The sequence below is a fragment of the Abramis brama genome, assembly GCF_963993115.1.
Source record: "Abramis brama genome assembly, chromosome: 24".
In the NCBI taxonomy this organism is placed as follows: Eukaryota; Metazoa; Chordata; class Actinopteri; order Cypriniformes; family Leuciscidae; genus Abramis; species Abramis brama.
Genome location: NC_139986.1, coordinates 28803519 through 28822707, shown reverse-complemented (window position 1 = coordinate 28822707; position 19189 = coordinate 28803519). Strand labels below are relative to the sequence as shown.

The following is a 19189-nucleotide window of genomic DNA, read 5'->3' as shown; positions in this document are numbered from 1 at the left end:
AATTTGCACATTTTCTTTATTCTATTTCGAGACTAATGGATTCAAAGCGACACACAAGATTTTGAGAGATGGGAGAGCTTCATTCCTCATCATGTCCTTTCTGTTCAAAGGAGAAAAAAAGACAAAGATGTAAGATTAATTTATCTTATTAGAAAATATAATGCATTTTGCCCATAAATGTAATTGTTTAAAATTATTTTCCATATTTCCTTGCAAAATTTGATTGCACAGTAGGAAAATGGAGTTGCCATTAGCTCTGCTTATCAAGGGTTTTCGAAGCAACTTCATGTTATTTTCCACTTGAAAGTTATGAAATATTATGTGGGTATGTTTCCAGAGTCAAATAGTTACTTTAAATTTTAGTTTGCTTTTGAGTTAATGTTAATGACAGTATGCACCACACCTGCCAAGTCATTTAACATTTGTTTGAAAACAACCAATACTTGCCTTGGATCCTGTATCACGGCTCTTGGCTCTCAGCTTGTTGACCTGAGATTCAGCAATATCAGCCCTCTCCTCTGCCTCATCCAGCTCATGCTGTATCTTACGGAACTTGCCCAGATTTGCATTAGCCTGTTCCTCCTGTAAAAACATGAAGATATTTTCTCAAGCAATCCCATGCCAAGAAAATAAGTCACAATATTTGGTCACGCTTCTGATTAGGGTCTAATTCTCACTATTACTAACTATTAACTATGACTTCTGCCTCAATACACCTCCTAATTACTGCTTGTTATTAGTTAGCCATTAGTTAGAAAAATAGTAGTTAATGATATCGCCTTGGACTTAGGGCTGGGCGATAAAACGATAACGATAATTATCGCGATATAATTTTTCTCGATAAACCGATATCAAGAGATCGATAAATGTTCGATAATGTTTATGCGCAAAAAGCGGAACGAAACTCATTTGAACCGCGCGCCACACGGACCATTTATCCGCTCGGCTCAAAGTCCAAACGGCAGCGCGAGCGAGCTCACTAGAGCAGATGCGTTTACTCTGATCGCTCTCGGTCTCGAAATCCAGTGAGAAGCGCTTGAATTCAGCGAAGAACACAATGTCTCAGTGATTTAAACCAGTTTAAAGGCAGATGAAACAGCGCTGACAAACAGGAGAAACACTGTGTGCGCAACGATACAGTCAGAAGGCTTTTCCTTCTACAAATTCCCATCAGTTACCATGGATTTACTGTAACGTTAGCCTAGTAATATTAACTGCACCATGAAATGTGGGATATACATATTGAATTGTATTATATTATTAATGTAGACAATGTATTAAAGGACTAATGGAATATAATTACAGTATTTAATAATGTATTTAGGCTGCTGTTTTTCATACAAATACCATAGAAACCATAAAGTTACATTTTGCCATGATAGTGAGGTGCTACAGGGTATGCCTGGTTTCATCTGTGGTTGTCATGATCTAAATGCATGATACTGGATGACCAATGGTTAAGTTTAATAAAACTCAAACAGTCAGAAAATTACATTTTACCACAAAAAAAAATTAGCACATGCAGAAACTAAGAAATTGTCCAATAAATATATTTATTTTTTTAAGGAAAAATGACAAATGTTTGAATGTTCTACCTCAGATTTGTGAAATGTTCACCTGTTTGGCAAGTGTTTGCCATGATATGTTCTGACAATAAAGAGTAGTTTAAAACCACAGTTAACGCTCTGGTTTCTACAACTTTCACTTAGGAGCAAAAATCTGCCTTCAAACTTGAAAGAAATAAAGATTTGACTTTTATCGTGATAATTATCAATATCGACTGATATAAAAAAAATTATCGTGATATTTTTTTTTGGCCATATCGCCCAGCCCTACTTGGACTAAAACTAACTGAATTCGCTCACACGGGGTATAACTACTTCCCAATTTATTTATTTTGCATAATTTTTGTACTTTGTTGGGATTTTTTTCCCACATTGTTACACTTGTTTTCCCAGTCATATATGACCGGGCTACAAAAAAAGCGTATAAACCTCTTGTTATGCTATATTATCACCAAGTATTGGATTCAATCTATTTGTCAACTTGTTTTCTTTCAATTAGGACAGGTTTTGTAATCCTTTTTGGAACTGATTGATTGTAGGCCTCATTGATCTGACCTTATGCACCTCAGTTTTGAAGTGAAAAAGGCAATATTTGTGGATAATTTTGTCAATATAAAAAAAATTATGAAATTGCACTGTTTATCACACTAGTGTGCTCTAATGTTTAACCCGGAAGTTTGTTTTGAAATTCTTTTATCTTGTACAAAATGGCACAAGTCAAACTTGTGTAGTTCCCGGTCAAATATGAAATATGATGTTCGTCATGTTCACATATGATCATGTGTGCAGGCCTCATTGATCTGAGGATAAAGTTCATCTCTGTTAAAAAGAAAGATTATAATACGTAAAATTGTGTGTGTGTGTGTGTGTGTTGGTCCGAGGCCTTTATCTTTGCAAGTTATCAATCAGTTTAAAAAATAAATACAAAACCTGTACTAATTGAAAGAAAACAAGTTGACAAAAAGATTGAACCCAATATTTGGTGATAATATTACATAACGGGTGATTTACAAGCAATTTTTAAAAGGCCGGCCATTTTTGACCGGAAACACCAAGGGCCCTATCTTGCACCCAGCGCAATTGACTTTGTACACCGACGCATGTATCATTCCTATTTTGCAACCGTGCAAAGCGCGCTTTTCCCTCCACAAAAGCACGTCGCTAAACTAGGGAATGAACTTGCGCTCCCTGGGCGGTTCAGCGCAAAAAAGGAGGCGTGTTCCGGCGCAAACGTTCCTTCATGCTATTTTGCAGGTTTAGAAAACAATTGCGCCACTAACCAGGAAAAAATAGTTTAAAGTCAGTGGCGGGTTGCGCATGTTATTCATATGCTATTTTAAGGGCGCATGCTTGGCCATAATCAATGTAGCGTGTGCACAACGCGCATACACTTTGATTCTCTCATCTACACAGAAGCAGCAGTTTTCATTTTTGCAAATCATATATTATTACGATAGATAGATAGATATATAGATAGATAGATAGATAGATAGATAGATAGATAGATAGATAGATAGATAGATAGAAATATAGATAGACAATTTGTTATAAAAGCATACATCTAGCTTACACATTTACCCAAATTATCATACGCCTTTTTAACCGAAGTTAATTTGGGTGGGTTTCTCCATCCCCAACGTCCCTGACGAGAGCGTTGCTCTCCTCGGCTGTGAACCGCTCCTGGCGCGCGCCTGGCAAATCCGCCGTTATAATAGGAATCCGCTTTAGAACAAAGCGCGCCTGCTCTTAAAGGGAATGTGAGATGTCGCTCTGATTGGTTTATTTCACGATACGCCCAAACCACACCTATGAATAATGAAGCTACTTCAGACCAACCCATTTTAGATTTGCGCCTGGCGCAAGAGTCATTTATCCCGCTGGGAAAATAGCAACAGCGCCAAGACCCGCCCACAAAGTTACTTGCGCTTTGCGCTTTGACACTTGCGTTTCAGATCGTTAAAATAGGGCCCCAAAGGTGTTTCAACACAGCTTAAGGGTAAAGCATGATTAGATGCATACTTTTTTACTGAAATTATCTTAAACATACCGCCTCCTCAGCAGTTCTTTTGTAGGATTTGACCTTCAGCTGGAGTTTGTCCACCAGATCCTGAAGACGTGCCAGATTCTTACGGTCCTCCTCAGTCTGCATATAAAGTCAGGATTGGGGAGTAACGGAAGACATGTAACGGCGTTACGTAATCAGATAACTGTAATTCGTTACAGTTATGTCAAAAAAAAAAAAGTAATCAGATTACAGTTACATTTTTTTACATTTTGTAAAAAACGGGAATGCTATCAGGATTACAATGGTTTCACTTAAAACTAAATAAATTAGTATTTTGACATTATAATGCTATATTGACAGCATAGATCCCGGTTATATACATGGAGATATCCGTCAGGCTGGCCAAATAAAAAAAAAAATCTAATTAATAGCTTATGGGTCGCAGGTCGATGAGAAATAAATAATTAATGTATTGATTTTTATAAAGACACGGAACTCTCATTTCACAGTAAAACACAATGAACGTGCGTTTTCAGTAAATGAAAAAATATGCCTTGAGCATCTCCTAGTGGTCATTATATAAAACACAGGAAAAAAGGAATAATTGCTTAATAACTTAATAGCTTTCTAAAAATATACACAAGCTTAACAAAAAAACTAATCTTTTTAATCAGGCACTAATTTGCATACTCTCATTAAGCTACACAGTGGCGGGGTCCACTTGTTTAAGCAGCAATGGAGGCAAAACAGATCCAAAAGAAATTTCCAAAAGGAGAATTAAAAACAAAAAAGAAGGAAAGAAAAGTACCGTGTGGGAGTGTTTTACTGAAATAGTTAACCAGGACGAATCAAGTGATATGTAACGGCTTGTGCAGCGCTGTATGTATTTGACAATAAACTCATAAAGCCTATATCCAGCCTTTGCTTGGGATGAATGTATTTAATTTCTTGTGTGTGTGTGTGTGTGTGTGTGTTTGTTCGGGAAAGTTGCAATGACAGAAACAGTGACAATTTATGTTTGAAGGGAGTAAAGCCTGTGTTTAGGCTATTAAGGAAATGGAATTTTTCCAAAGAAGAACTTTTACTTTAAATAGCTAAATGTCAATTTAAAAACAGCCTTCTTCAGTGTAATATGTTACCATATCAACACGCTTAACACTGAGAATTAGAATAATTGTAATGTGACGATTCGGTTGATGTTAGAACTGATCCACGCATCTCTGGCGTGGATCAGTGCTCTGCTCTCTCGCATCTCATCAGCAGGTGGCTCACATGAGTCATGTGTTTTATAAAATCTTTGCATGAATAAAAATATTTTTTTTGTGCCAAAAAAGTGACCTGGTAGGTGAGCTCCTTGATGCGTCTCTCATATTTACGGACTCCTTTCACAGACTCGCTCGCCTTTCTCTGTTCAAGCTCCACCTCATTTTCCAGCTCTCTGACCTAAGAGATGTGTAAAAGGGTTAGCTAATCAAACAAAAGTATTTTAATAACAGAAAAAAAAACAATAGACTTGTTTTCAAAAACTTGAGCAACTTACTCTGGATTCCAGTTTCTGGACCTGCTTCTTGCCACCCTTCATGGCGATCTGCTCAGCCTCATCCAGACGGTGCTGCAGGTCCTTGATGGTCTGCTCCATGTTCTTCTTCATGCGCTCCAGATGAGCACTGGTGTCCTGCTCCTTCTTCAGCTCCTCTGCCATCATGGCAGCATCAGTGATGGCCTTCTTGGCTTTTTCCTCAGCATTCCTGCACTCCTGCACTGCCTCGTCAACCTCAGTCTGAAGCTGAGTATTATCTCCCTCCAGCTTCTTCTTCTGATTCAGCAGGCTGGTGTTCTGAACATGGACAGTATTGACATTCATGTAGTCTCTAGTTGATATTGATACTAAGAATGGGTTTAAAGGTTTCATTTGTCTAATGCAGATGTGTCATACCTGAGAATGCAGGAGCTGAACTCTCTCACTGACATCCAGCAGTTCCTGCTCAGCCAGTTTCCTTCCTCTCTCAGTTTGTTCCACCATGGATCTCAGCTCATCCAGTTCAGCCTGCAGCAGATTGTTGCGTCTCTCCACAATGGCGATGTTCTCTTTGAGATCATCATTACCACGAAGAGCGTCATCTAGTTGCAGTTGGGCATCCTGTAAAGTACAAGTTTTACAAATGAAAATACTGAAGAACTATGTTCACCTAATCATTATAACATCTTGATTTGAAGATTCTTCATACTTTGAGATGTCCATGAAGACCCTTGAGTTGCTTCTGGGCTTCTGATGCCTGTCTGTTAGCTTGGCTGAGCTGAATCTCCATCTCATTGAGGTCTCCCTCCATCTTCTTCTTCAGTCTGAGAGCTTCATTCCTGCTGCGAGTCTCTGATTCCAGTGAGCTTTGCAGGGTATCCACCGTTCTCTGCTGGTTCCTCTTGGCCTGCTCCATCTCTTCATCTTTCTCTGTCAGCTTACGTTCAATATCAGCTTTGACCTGATTGAACTCCAGTTGAGCTCTAAGTATCTTGCCTTCCTCATGTTCAAGGGAACCCTATGAAGAGTAAAATGGGTGTTTATTATAATGGAGATTTAAAGTTGTTGTTTAGCCCTGTGTTGTGGGGTGGGAAGTGACCTCCCTTAAAATAATCTGGATTGATCAATTGCTTTAAACAACAGCTTGATTTAAATCAAAGAGTTGTCCAATGAATAAGAACTTTGGGGAAAATGGTTGTTCTTTTACCTCAGCCTCTTCAAGAGCAGTTTGTATCTCTTGTTTCTCCTGCTCCAGTTGTTTTCGTAGTTTCTCCAGCTCATGAATATTCTTCCCACTCTCACCAAGTTGCTCAGTGAGGTCAGAAATTTCCTCTGTGCAATAGAAATAACATGTGAGCTCACAAATACAAGCAATTAAAGTAATGATTTGGAGTTGTAAAAACCACTCTTACCTTGGAGATTCTTGTTCTCCCTCTTCATGCTCTCCAGGTGGTCCAATGACTCCTCATATGAGTTTTTCAATTTAAAGAGTTCAGTGCTCAGAGATCTAGCTTCTTTTTGGGCACTTTCCAGTTCAGTTTGGGACTCCTCATACTTCTGCTTCCACTCAGCCAGGACCTGGTTAAATTTTACAAGGCCAAATGGTCAATGAGAGCAGTGCAGTTTGCTGGTATTTGGTTTTGTAAATATATGGCTAATTTTTCCAGCTAATGACAAAATGTACTTTCTCTCCTTACTTTATCAAAGTTTCTTTGCTTCTTGTCCAGAGCAGCAGCAGCAGCATTGGATCTCTCCACATCCACCATGAGATCTTCAATCTCATTCTGCAGCCTGTGCTTGGTCTTCTCCAAAGAGGAGCATTTAGCATTAACAGCTTCCACAGCTTCTTCTGCATCTTGCAGACGCTGAGCCAGTTTCTTCCTGTAATAATTAAAATACAAAGGATAGTAAACATCAGAAGTAGCATTCATTAAACTGTATTTAAACGTGTTTAAAAGGCCACAAAGTATAGCAGAAAATTCAGAAAAGTGTCTCATCACTAAAGACCAAACTCTTTTAACATTTAAATATTGTTTGTTTCTTACTTTGCTTCCTCCAGCTCCTCAGTCCTCTGGATGGCATCAGTTTCATACTTGGTTCTCCACTGAGCCACTTCAGAGTTTGCCTTGGACAGACTACGCTGTAGCTCAGCCTTGGCTTCTTGCTCCTCCTCATATTGCTCCCTCAGCAGATCAGCATCATGACGAGCAGACTGAACTGCATGGGCCAGGGCATTCTTAGCCTGAAGACAAACAAATATTTGCGACCAGTTGTTTATTATTACAATAGTGAATTCTTATGTCTTTAGCAAAAAGACTTAGAAGGAGATTTTGAAAACCTTGATTTCTTCTTCGAGCTGTCTCTTGAGGTCTTCAATTTGCTGAGTGTAGGACTGCTTGCCTCTGGTTAACTGAGACACCAGGGAGTCTTTCTCCTCAAGCTGTCTGGCAAGTTCACCTAAAATGCAATATTTAAAAACAAAAATTAACTTTTTTCCAAGCATCACTATGGTACAGTTGGTAACATAAGACAATATTTTGTGTTCTTACCATTTTCAGTTTGCAGCTTGGCTTTTTGCATGGTGAAATCATTGATAGTGCGCTGCCCTTCCTCAGCCTTGGTTCTATACTCACTCATCTGATCTTCCAGAGTTCTGCACATTTTCTCCAGGTTTGTCTTGAGGATAAATTATATCGTAGTTGATTGCTTTCTTTGACAACACATAATTTATAGACTCTAAGCATAATTTCTCTCACTCACCTTTGCCTTTGCAAGCTGCTCCATGTTGGAGACCACATCGTCCAGTTCCAGTTTAAGTTCACTCTTCTCTTTCTCCAGCTTCTGCTTCACTCTCTGGAGGTTGTCAATCTGCTCCCCCAGATCAGCCACACTGTCTGCATGTTTCTTCCTCAGTGAAGCAGCAGTGGCCTCATGTTGCAGAGTGGACTCTTCAAGGTCTCTGCGCAGTTTCTGGAACTCAGCTTCACGTTTCTTGTTCATCTCAATCTGGGAAGCAGTGGCTCCACCAGCCTCCTCCAACCTCTCACTGATCTCCTCCAGTTCTCTGGACAGATCAGCTCTCTGTTTCTCAACTTTAGCACGGGCAGCTCTCTCAGCCTCCAGCTCTTCCTCAAGCTCTTCAATTCTGGCCTAGTAATGCGCATACATTAAAAATGTAGGTTATATATCCAAATGTCTTATTAAGACTTAAGACAAAGTTTACCTGCAACTCTTTCAGTTTTTTCTGGAGTTGGGACTCCAAAGCTTGTCCATCTTCAATCTTGCTATTGAGCTGGCTTATTTCAAAGTCCTTTCTGCCAAGTAAACAGGATGACACATTAATGATTACATGAAATTTCAAATTACAATATCAGGTAACACTTTACAATAAGATCCCATTAGTTAACGTTAGATAATGTATTAAACAACATTAACTAACAATAAACAATACATTTGTTACAGTATTTTTTTAAAACTCTGTTAACATTAATTCATAAAAATACAACTTTTCACTGTTAGCTTGTGAGCTCAGGCCCATTTAATAATATTAACAGTATTAACAATATTATATTTTAATTATGTTATTAAATGTTTAAATTTACATTAAGTAAGATTAATAAATGCAAGTATTTTTCAATATTATTTCATGTTAAAAAATATAGTTAACTGAAGTCAAATGGAAATGTATTAACCAAATATTTTTTTTTATATTAAAATTGGATTTTATATTTTATAGTATATAATATATATTACTTCTTTATCCGCTCCTCCATCTGCTGCTTATCATTTTCCAAATCCATCACATTCTCTTGAGTCAACTTCAAGTCCCCCTCAAGTTTTCTTTTAGCTCTCTCAAGATCCATGCGAATTTTCTTTTCTTGTTCCAGAGAACCTTCAAGCTAAATTTCATCCAAAAAAATTATCACACAATTACTTTATAAAGCTTCTCATTTTAATTCTAGTGTTGTGTTTTCTGGCTCTTACATCATCCACTTGTTGCTCCAGTTTGGTTTTTGCTTTGGTGAGTGTGTTGACTTTGTCTTCCTCACTCTGGAGGTCATCCAGCGTTTGCTGATGGGCCTCCTGAAGAGCTTTCTTTTCCTTGGTCAGCTTAGCGATGATCTCATCCAAAGCTGCCATCTCTTCTGTCAGGTTTTTAACCTGTAGAAAGATGTCATTGTATCAAGGGACTCTCAACACACAATTCTAACATCACTAACAGGTTCAGTGTTGAAAACTAACCTTGTTCTCAGTGGCATGTTTCTCTTTCTCTACTTTGGCCAGAGTGAGCTCAAGATCATCAATGTCTTTCTTGAGTTCAGAGCATTCATCCTCCAGCTTTCGTTTCTTTGCAGTCAGCTCAGAATTCATTTCCTCTTCATCCTCCAGTCTCTCAGTCAGCTCTTTGAGTTTGGCCTCAAGCTGGATCTTGCTCTTGATCAGACCCTCACATCTCTCCTCAGCATCTGTTAGATTATCTTGCTCCTATCAACATGAGAAAAAAAAGGAAAACTTGTTTTATTTTCTGACCTGTGAAAATGTGAAAAGTGCAAGGTTGTATTCCCATGTGAACTTACAGTCTGCACTGCAAGCTGCAGGTCGTTCTTCTCTTGGAGAAGAGAAACCATCTTTTCCTCAAGCTCCTTTCTGCGGGCTTCAGATTTGGCATAAGCCTCCTTCAACTTCAGGAATTCCTCCTTCATGTTGGCCATTTCTTTCTCAGTCTCTGCACTTTTCAGCAGAGGCTTGATCTTGAAGTAGAGCTTCATCCAGGGCCAATTCTTGACACCCATGAAAGCACGTACGTTCCACTGGATCACCAACAGAGCATCTCTGTAGATATTAAAAAAGAATATTCAGTCTTGCATTATAAATGTAACTTGGAGAATATGTTAAAGATTGAAAAGCTAAAATCTAACCTTCTTTCCACAATTTTCTGGAACTCAACTCTTGATAGAAAACCACGAGCCCTGGCCTGAATTCCAGTTATAATAAGTGCAAGACGGTCATCTCGCATCTCTTCAAGAGTGCCCAGAAGACCAGCCTTAAAAAATACCTAAACAGTAAAGCATTTTGCGTCAAAAAGGATGACAATGGAAAAGTGGTTTTGGCAAAAGTTCATGTTAATATAATAATACCTTTGTATGTCCTAACTTGTACTGGTTGTGATCGATGTCCAGAGAGCCCAGAAGTTTTTCTGCACCCTTCTTGTTATCAATAAACTGTCCCTCAGGGATAGCAGCAGGATTTAGGATGCGGTATCTACCAAAAAAACAACACACATTAACAATTATATTATATGTATTTATTTTGTTTCTAGCAAATGATTAAATTTGCAACTTGCAATAACTTGGAGTCGTACATAATTATTTTGTAAGACATAAAAGTCATTTGGTTTCATACTAACCGTTGTTTGAAATCTCCATACAGGATCCTGTTGGGGAATCCCTTTCTGCAGATCCTGATGCCCTCCAGCACACCGTTACAGCGCAGCTGGTGCATGACCAGAGGATTCTCCATCGCCCCAGGAGTCTTGCTCTCATTGGGGATGATGCAGCGCACAAAGTGAGGGTGAGTCGACCTCAAGTTGGTCATCAGCTTGTTCAAGTTCTCCTGTTGGTAGACCATAGAGGATTTAGATTTATATGTGATAAAACCTTGCGAGACAAAACAGTGTTACAATATTTCGTACCCTATGAAGGGCTGACACCGTCTGGAAGGAAGAACCCTTCTTTTTGCTACCTTTGGCAGCCTTTCCTCCAGAATCCGCAGCTGTGAAATAAATGATTTTTGTTATTATTAAACAGTAAAAGTAGTGCTTATTATATTTTCATGTCACATTTCAGTGCGTACTAACCTGATTCAGCACCAGCGTAATTAGCAAACAAAATAGACAACAGCTTAAGAGTTGACTTCTGGAACAACCCTACAACCGTCTCATTGAGAGGGTCCTTGTTCTTTACCAGCCAGTTTGAAATGTTGTAGTCCACAGTGCCAGCATAGTGAACGAGGGCAAAATGGGCTTCTGGTTTACCCTTGACAATCCTAGGCTTCTGGAAGTTTGGATTTTTCCCCATATGGTTGTCATAAAGCTTAGCTTTAAATGTTGCATCACTGGCTTTGGGGAACATGCACTCCTCTTCAAGGATGGACATGATACCCATGGGCTACAATGAATTGTAGATTGTGGAAGTCAATATATTAGTTTGCCACAAGAGTTAATACTGAAAATAATTATTTTTCCCCTCACAGTATAATCAGAAACATTATATTCACCCACCTTTTCAATAAGCTCAATACAAGCCTGCAAGTCCATGCCAAAGTCAATAAACTCCCACTCAATGCCCTCCTTCTTGTATTCCTCTTGCTCCAGCACAAACATGTGGTGGTTGAAGAACTGCTGCAACTTCTCATTAGTGAAGTTGATGCACAGCTGCTCAAAGGTGTTGAACTGCAGGTGGAATATATTGTATAATCACAGTGGTCAAACAGGTTGCACTGCTTCTTGGATTTGTTCTTAAATAACAATAATAAGTTGATTTCAACTTACATCAAAAATCTCAAATCCAGCAATGTCCAGCACACCAATGAAGTACTGGCGAGGCTGTTTGGTGTCCAGGGATTGGTTGATTCTCACAACCATCCAGAGGAACATCTTCTCGTACACTGACTTTGCCAGAGCACCAATAGAGTAGTACACCTAATAAAGAGAAGATAGAATTTTGCAGAATTTGACACATTGCAAACTAGAGAGCGATTTTTCAGATACTTGAAAGATTTTGTTTGTATGTCTTGGAAAGCAAACTATGATGTTGAAAACTGTGATGCCCATTAGATTATTATTTTCATTCGTTACCTGCTGGACATTCTGTCCCTTGGTGACCCACTCATTTCCTACTTTGACTCTTGGGTGACACAAACCCTTGATCAAGTCAGCTGAATTTAGGCCCATTAGGTATGAGACTTTGTCAGCATCTACATGTTAAAAAAGAATACAGAACTAAGAATATATATACAACATGTCTTAGACTTTTTTTCCCTTTTGAAACTGAGATTCCAAGTTATACTGACCCTCAGTCCCATCAGCCTCTGCCTGTTCCTCTCTTTGCTTCTGTTTGAACTTCATGTTGCCGTAGTGCATGACGGCGCCAGTCAGCTTGTAGATGCTGTTTTTCTCCTCATGGGTGAAGCCCAACACATCGAACGCTTCCTACAGCAAATGTATGGAGCATGTTAACCCTCTGAGGTCGGCAAACGCGCCGACGCGTTTTGCCGGATTTTCTCCACATTGTAGCACTATAAACTTAAATTACTCCATCATTTATGGTCATACAGAAAAAAGAAATATAAAAAAAGAATCTGTGATATTTCTCCTTTTGTATGTGTCCACTTACAATCAAATCAAAACATTGTGCTTTTGTAAAATAAAGAAAATAAACAGGGTGTGCTTTCTGCCTCTCCGTCGCGGTGAACTTTTTTTTCTTGAGCACGTCTATAAACTGAAACAAAACTCAGCGAATACTTGTCACACATTTATGAGCCATATACCTTTATAAACATTTAAGTGTGTACTTTTAAATGATCGGATTCAAAACGAAAACAAATATTCTCCGTTTAAGTAATTTGTATAAAACCAACAAGATGTCCAGCTTCTCAAACGCTTGCTCATTACAGTTAATTTGGCCACGCCTACTCGCGCAAAAGATATTCACATGCAAATCTCCACATGGAACGCGAACGCGCTCGTTACCTCAACAACAAAACACTTCACTTCACTTTTCGTCGAGTTTGAAAGACGTGCCTGAGCTTACATTGGATTTAGGCTACCTCAGAAGAAGAAGAACGCGATTTGAAGACAAGAAAGATAAGGTAAGAAATTCTTACATAGCCTAGTTTGTTATTGTTGCATAAATGTCACGTTGCAGCTGAACTGTTGCTAGATATATGGGGAATATTATAATATTTAGACCCGTGTTTACTGTGTTTGTGGATATCTGCTCAAACATAGATATGTTTATGGTAACCATAATGTTTTATATTTGAGAGTGATCGCGTTTGAATGTATCATATTTTGCAAGCGATCGCGTTTGAATGTATCATATTTTGCAAGCGATCGCGTTTGAATGCATCATATTTTGGATGAAAGCAAAACGCACCAAACGGCTTCATGTTTTTATTATTATCTCATTTCATATCATCATAACGGATGGAAACATTTGAAGTAACATGATAATAAATATATTTTTCTTTAGCTTCTTTTGGAAGATTTATAGGCTGCTATAGGTTATTTATTGTTATTATTATTTTATCCGCACTGCGCATATACCTTATGCCTACAAGGCACAACAAACCTGGTGTTCATTATATTATATATCGTTGGAAACGTGTGTGTGTGTGTGTATTCTGTGAATTTTAAAAAGGAATTTTAAAAAGCAATTTTAACCAGAAAAATCTAATATTTATTTCCAAAATCGTGCAGGCCTTTCTCTTGATATCAGTATGTTCACTTTTTTTTTTTTCAGGTCCCAGATGCCACTGAGGACTTCAACATTCACATGAGTCTCAGTACGTGAACATGGTAAAGTGAAAATCTTGGAAATGAAAGGTATGTACAATGTTTTTAGGAATGGCACAAAGGTCTCTGTCTTTGAAGTGCTTTTTTGGCATTTGTTGTGTATCTTTGGATTATGTTGTGTTGTAAATAAATCCAAACAATTTAAAAGCCATTATTTTTTAAATCTCCTCATTTACAGTATTGTGCAAGGTTGCTCAGAATGATAGGGGCCTGATAGCTCCTAATAGGGCCGTTAGGGGAGGTTCTTTGTCTTTCTCAGGTGAGAAAAGCTTACATATTAATGAGCTCTCGCATAAGGCTTTTTCACACAAAACACGTCGTAAAATTTTTAAATCAATATATTGTCTTATCTGAATGAGCAGTCAGGGTGATTTTCACATAGTTTTGCAGCAAATATTCTAGGCTACGTCATACAATTTTCAAAAGTCTTGTGAAGAAATAATCAGTATGGGTTTCATGGCCTTATTTCAGTGAGAATTTTTTTTTGTATTTTCAAAAACCACGCATAAATGTCATTATCTCAAAACTACAAACTTTTACATACATGCTGCTGATATATTATTGTAGCAGAGTTTGTGCTGAATACAGTGTAATTAGACTTTAGCCATGAAAATGTCACAAGTAACAGAAATAACCAGAAATGTCAGAGCATGTCAGAACACCTCCAGGGCCCAGAAAACAGCTCAGACCTCAGAGGGTTAAATTTCATGGCAATTGTTTCATATTCTTCTTTTTGGCAAGTACATTAAATGTCTTTCTTTATACTTTTTAAAGAATAGACTGGCCAAGAGAATAAAGTATTCTCTTTCAAGTCGTTCTAAACCTGTATGACGACTTCTGTGGAACACAAAAGTAGAGCATGTTCACGCTGTTCTTTTCCTCACACAATCACATTTATCAATTCATGTTCCACAGCAGAAACGCAGTCATACGAGTTGTCAAATGTGCTAATGATCACTAAATTGCAAATGCTGGGTGGACTATTACTTATAATATTTTATAATGTGGTATCTTGTATTGTAAGCGGCCTATGTTTTAACAAACACCCACATCAGTGGCCATCAGCTCGTCACCGTCATCAATAGAAGCCACTTGTGTTTCTCCTTGGGAGATGAAAGCGTAGTCATAGGGGTTGTTGGTGATGAGCAGCATCTCTAAGTAGAAATGGCAACATAGATCAGAAAAGATTCTTCTAAATAGAGATGGCAATATTAATAGATATGATGGGTAAGTTTACCCAACAGTTCTGGTCTTCTTTGGGACAGAATCTGATAGAAGATGTGGTAGTCTCTCTCAGCCTTGAGCTGAAAAGTGACACGAGACTTCTCCAGCAGATCTAAATTAATTGATGAATAGATGAATATCAAAACAGTTACACATTTCATCAATGTGTTATTTGTTGGAATGATGTTGGGCAGTACTTACAAGTCTCAATGTCAGCAGAAGATAACTTTCCACTGACGCCAAAATGGATACGGATAAATTTACCCTGTAAATAAAGCAATAAATTATATAATACATAACATGCTCATATAACATATCATGAAAACCAATATAGAATAACAACACCAATGTAAAAACCCCACTTACAAATCTGGAGGAGTTGTCATTTCTGATGGTCTTGGCGTTACCGAAAGCCTCGAGAGCAGGATTACACTGGATGATTTGATCCTCCAGAGTACCCTGAGAATAATATTTTAATAAGTGTGTAAAAAATTTTATGTATCTACTTTTCAGTTAACAGCCATGCATATTTTCTGACATTATGTTGTCTTGTAATGATAATAATAATCCATAGAGAACCTAAGTCACAGTAGTAAAAAATAATGAAGAAAACAAAAATGTTTTTGTTTGTTTACATGTAAATGCATTGCAATATGGTACAAGTAAGGGAGTATCAAATTATGACAATTTTTGTATGCTATGCTATATGGAAGGTATATTCATCTATAATGAGCCATTTTTGAGGAAATTAAGCACCTTTTTCTCCATTGATGGATCCTTCTTGCCAGGCGATGCTGCTGCAATGCTCGCAAAGTACTGGATTACTCTTTTAGTGTTCACAGTCTTTCCAGCACCGGATTCTCCACTTAGAATAAAAATGGATAATTAAAAGACTGATAAAATGCTGCATGGAAAAAAAAAAAATAGTGGTGAAAGTAGGAATATTATGCTATGTCATAATATGTATTACGTACGTGATCAGGACAGACTGGTTTTCTCTGTCTGTGAGGGAACAAAATATAAGAAACTTAGCATTTGAAATTGCATTAGAAATTAGATCTCTATAAAATGACTGCAAGTCAGATCATCACCTGACAGCATGTACTGGTAGGCATTGTCTGAGATGGAGAAGATGTGTGGAGGGGCCTCAGTTCGTTTCTTTCCTCTATAGGCAACAACGACTTCCTGGTTGTACACTGGCAGCCACTTGTAGGGATTCACAGTGACACAAAAGAGCCCAGAGTAGGTCTGTAAGAGATTCACAGAAGGTTTAGATCTACTCATCCACGATAAAGAGAACGTGTGAGTGTTTTAAGACTCGACTCACGTAGATCATCCAGGCTGCGTAACGCTCTTTGAGGTTAAACAGCACAGCGGGCTCGTGCAGGAAGGTGAACATCGCCATGTCCTCAATTTTATCAAACTTTGGCGGGTTCTGGGGGTGAACATCAGCCTCCTTCACAGTTACTGTCTGTGGATAACACACAAAAAAATGTTTTGACAGTCACTCTGTATTTCTGTCAACAATTTACAACAATGCAGAGATTAGATCTTACCTTCCCGAATTCAGTGTCAACAGTGACTTTGTCACCATCTCTACTGGTGATGGAGGCTTTGACATACTCAACCGCAGGGTCGGGCACAAAGCATTCTTTCTTCATGTCGAAGGGGCGAGTTTGGGCCTCCAGACGCTCCTTGTCTGACTTTCGTAAGAACGGGGCAGCTGGCCCGAACTCTGCCATCACAGCATCCCCCATCTTTCAATCAGTCTGAGAAATATGACAAAATTCTCTTCAATTAAAACTTGTTTATAATTAAAAATTATATTGTAAAAATAATAATAAATGAAATATAATTATTTATAAAAAAATAATATATTTCTAATTATTTCAGGGTGTCCGCATGGTCTTAAAAGTATTAAAAGTTGATAAATCAGTTTAGAGAAAATGTAGGCCCTTAAAAAGTATTAAAAAGTCTTAAATGCCATTTTCAAAGGTATTAAATTGTGTATCATCTTTTCATTATGTATATTTGCCCAAAGAGGTTGTATGCTAAAGTTTGCCAGAATTTAATCATTGTGTCTGCGAATAGTGGGATTCTGTGTAGTTTATTTATGGTATTTTATTTTTCGAATAATAATTACAGATTGAATATTCGTGCACAACCCTAGTACTGACACTGTGTGTTTGAAGGACTTGCTCTGGTGCATCAATTGAAGCACTCCATAATCACAGGTAAACTGTCTGACCAGTCAGATGTTTGTCATGAGAAGTGTACCACAAAAGAGCTATGCTTTGCAGACAGTTCTAAGACTTGATGTTACAAATACATTTTTTGAATATACTGTGTGAACTGTATATTTTCTCACTTCCATAAGTTTTTTTTCAATTGTTTTGTTTATTGGTCTAATCTGGTTTCTGGTTTCTCTTTCTAATAAACCTTGCATTGGGTTAGTCACTCAGTGAATTATCTTGTGCTTCATTTCCACCTTTCTGAATTATGTTGCACTGATAAGGAGTTATCTCAAACTAAGACTGTTTAGATGTGCTATCTTACAATCAATATATAGTAAATGTAAGGTTTCGCCGATGTAACGGTTAAAACTGTGGCGATGAGGGCTTAAAATGTATGGAAGGGATCTTAAAAAAGGTCTTAAAGGTCATAAATTTAACTTCATGATTCGTGTATATACCCTGTATTTATTGGTCTTTAAACTGACAAAAATATTGCATACGCATGCTCACACATATATACACATGTTAACCTTTATAAAAGCATGCCTTACCAGATGAAATCCAAACCCAAGAAAGTCCAAGTCCTTTCAATAAAAAAGAAACATCATTATTGAGAAGTCATCTTATTCTATTGTTCAGTCCACATGAACAATTTAATCTAAATTATGTGTGCTCTTACCTTTAGATTTCACAATGATGTGAGCTTGCAACGTTGTGCTGTAAAGTATCTCTTTATATAAAGGCACAATGAGTGTGACGTTGACCATCTGTATTTGGTTCGGGTCACTTGTGTGTGTGTGGCTCTTTTTGGAGTCACAGTAGTTTGGCATGTGGTGTATGGCGGTAGTGCGAAAGTATCAGAAAGGATTTGAATCACAATGATGCTATTTTTGTCCCATATGTATATCTTCTTTTTTAAAGATATCAGATATTCATATAATTTTATACTGAAATTTACACCTTCACTTTCATATTTTGTGGTTAGTTACGTAAAGCATTATAGAGGTAGAGACTCTTGTATATAATGTTTCTTAAACATAGTTAAACATTCACACAAACTTTTTTTTATAAAATTGATTAATAAAGTTAGATTCCAGCAATAATATGCTAGGATGCTTTTCTAGAACTGTCTGTCATTTTCTGTCCTCAAAGATAGACAGGCATGCACTGGGAATTTCACAGGTTTATCTTTGTGCTCAAGGATAAAGACAAGGTAACAATGCTTCACGAGCAAGACGGCTGTCACGGAACAGTAAAATTGTCAGTAGGCAGCTGTAATGGCAACAATGAATATCTGCACTTGCGACCTTTTGTTCTCGCCTAATGCAGAGACAGCTGCAACTCTTGCTTGTTCTTGTTTGCCGCTATGACCTTTTTTGATTTCCCACAGCTATATCCATCATGTGTGTTTAACGGGTTTATCAAGTTCATTTACATTCATTCATCCATGTTCACCCCATTCTTTCTTCAAAAAGATTTTTCAGCTTTACAAAGATTCCCCAAACAAATGCGTGAAAAGTATTCTGTAGGATACAAAATGCATTTTGTATGTTTACTAGGGGTGTAACGATACATTGTTATATTGAGATATCACAATATAAAAATGTGACTGTGTATCATTGATGTAAACGATATGATTTGCAATATAGTTAGTTTTATCTAATGCTCAGCTTACTATATTTATAAGATTTAATTCACCCAAAAATGTAAATTCTGCCATCATGTGCTCACCCTCATGTTGTTTCAAACCTATAAGATTTTCTTTCAACTTCCAAACACAAATGAAGATTATTTTTCTGAAGATTATTTCTGTCCCTCCATTTAAAGTCGATTCCTCTAAAACTTAAAAGACCCCAAAAATGCATTGATCATCTGAAGTGTGCACGCGCTGCTGGCACTCCTCAAAGCACTCCTTTAAATCACCATATCACATTAAGTTTGAGTAGTATGATTATTCAAAGCGTTTTAGATGGTTTATTCTTAAATGTATAGTGCATTAATAGCGAGAGAGGTGGGACATACAGTGGGGAGAACAAGTATTTGATACACAGCCGATTTTGCAGGTTT

The 19189-nt window shown here is 37.7% G+C and overlaps 1 protein-coding gene across 1 annotated transcript; it reads right to left on the bottom strand.

The window, feature by feature from the left end:
• LOC311075862 (myosin-7-like) lies at positions 1 to 17860 on the bottom strand. The gene is made up of 39 exons (XM_084103513.1): positions 17802 to 17860; positions 17674 to 17706; positions 16445 to 16657; positions 16216 to 16359; positions 15980 to 16136; positions 15863 to 15890; positions 15645 to 15753; positions 15255 to 15347; positions 15090 to 15153; positions 14902 to 15000; positions 14715 to 14818; positions 12161 to 12299; positions 11946 to 12064; positions 11640 to 11789; positions 11370 to 11540; positions 10947 to 11256; positions 10782 to 10861; positions 10497 to 10702; positions 10228 to 10351; positions 10009 to 10145; positions 9667 to 9922; positions 9332 to 9574; positions 9074 to 9250; positions 8843 to 8988; positions 8313 to 8403; positions 7850 to 8239; positions 7639 to 7765; positions 7428 to 7546; positions 7135 to 7331; positions 6787 to 6970; positions 6502 to 6667; positions 6297 to 6421; positions 5799 to 6107; positions 5507 to 5710; positions 5111 to 5407; positions 4909 to 5013; positions 3613 to 3708; positions 448 to 582; positions 1 to 100 (listed from the first exon to the last, which is right to left on the bottom strand). The coding sequence occupies exons 3-39, from the start codon at positions 16643 to 16645 to the stop codon at positions 80 to 82; spliced, it is 5823 nt and encodes a 1940-aa protein (XP_083959639.1). The 5' UTR covers positions 16646 to 16657; positions 17674 to 17706; positions 17802 to 17860; the 3' UTR covers positions 1 to 79.
• Positions 17861 to 19189: the final 1329 nt, after the last annotated feature.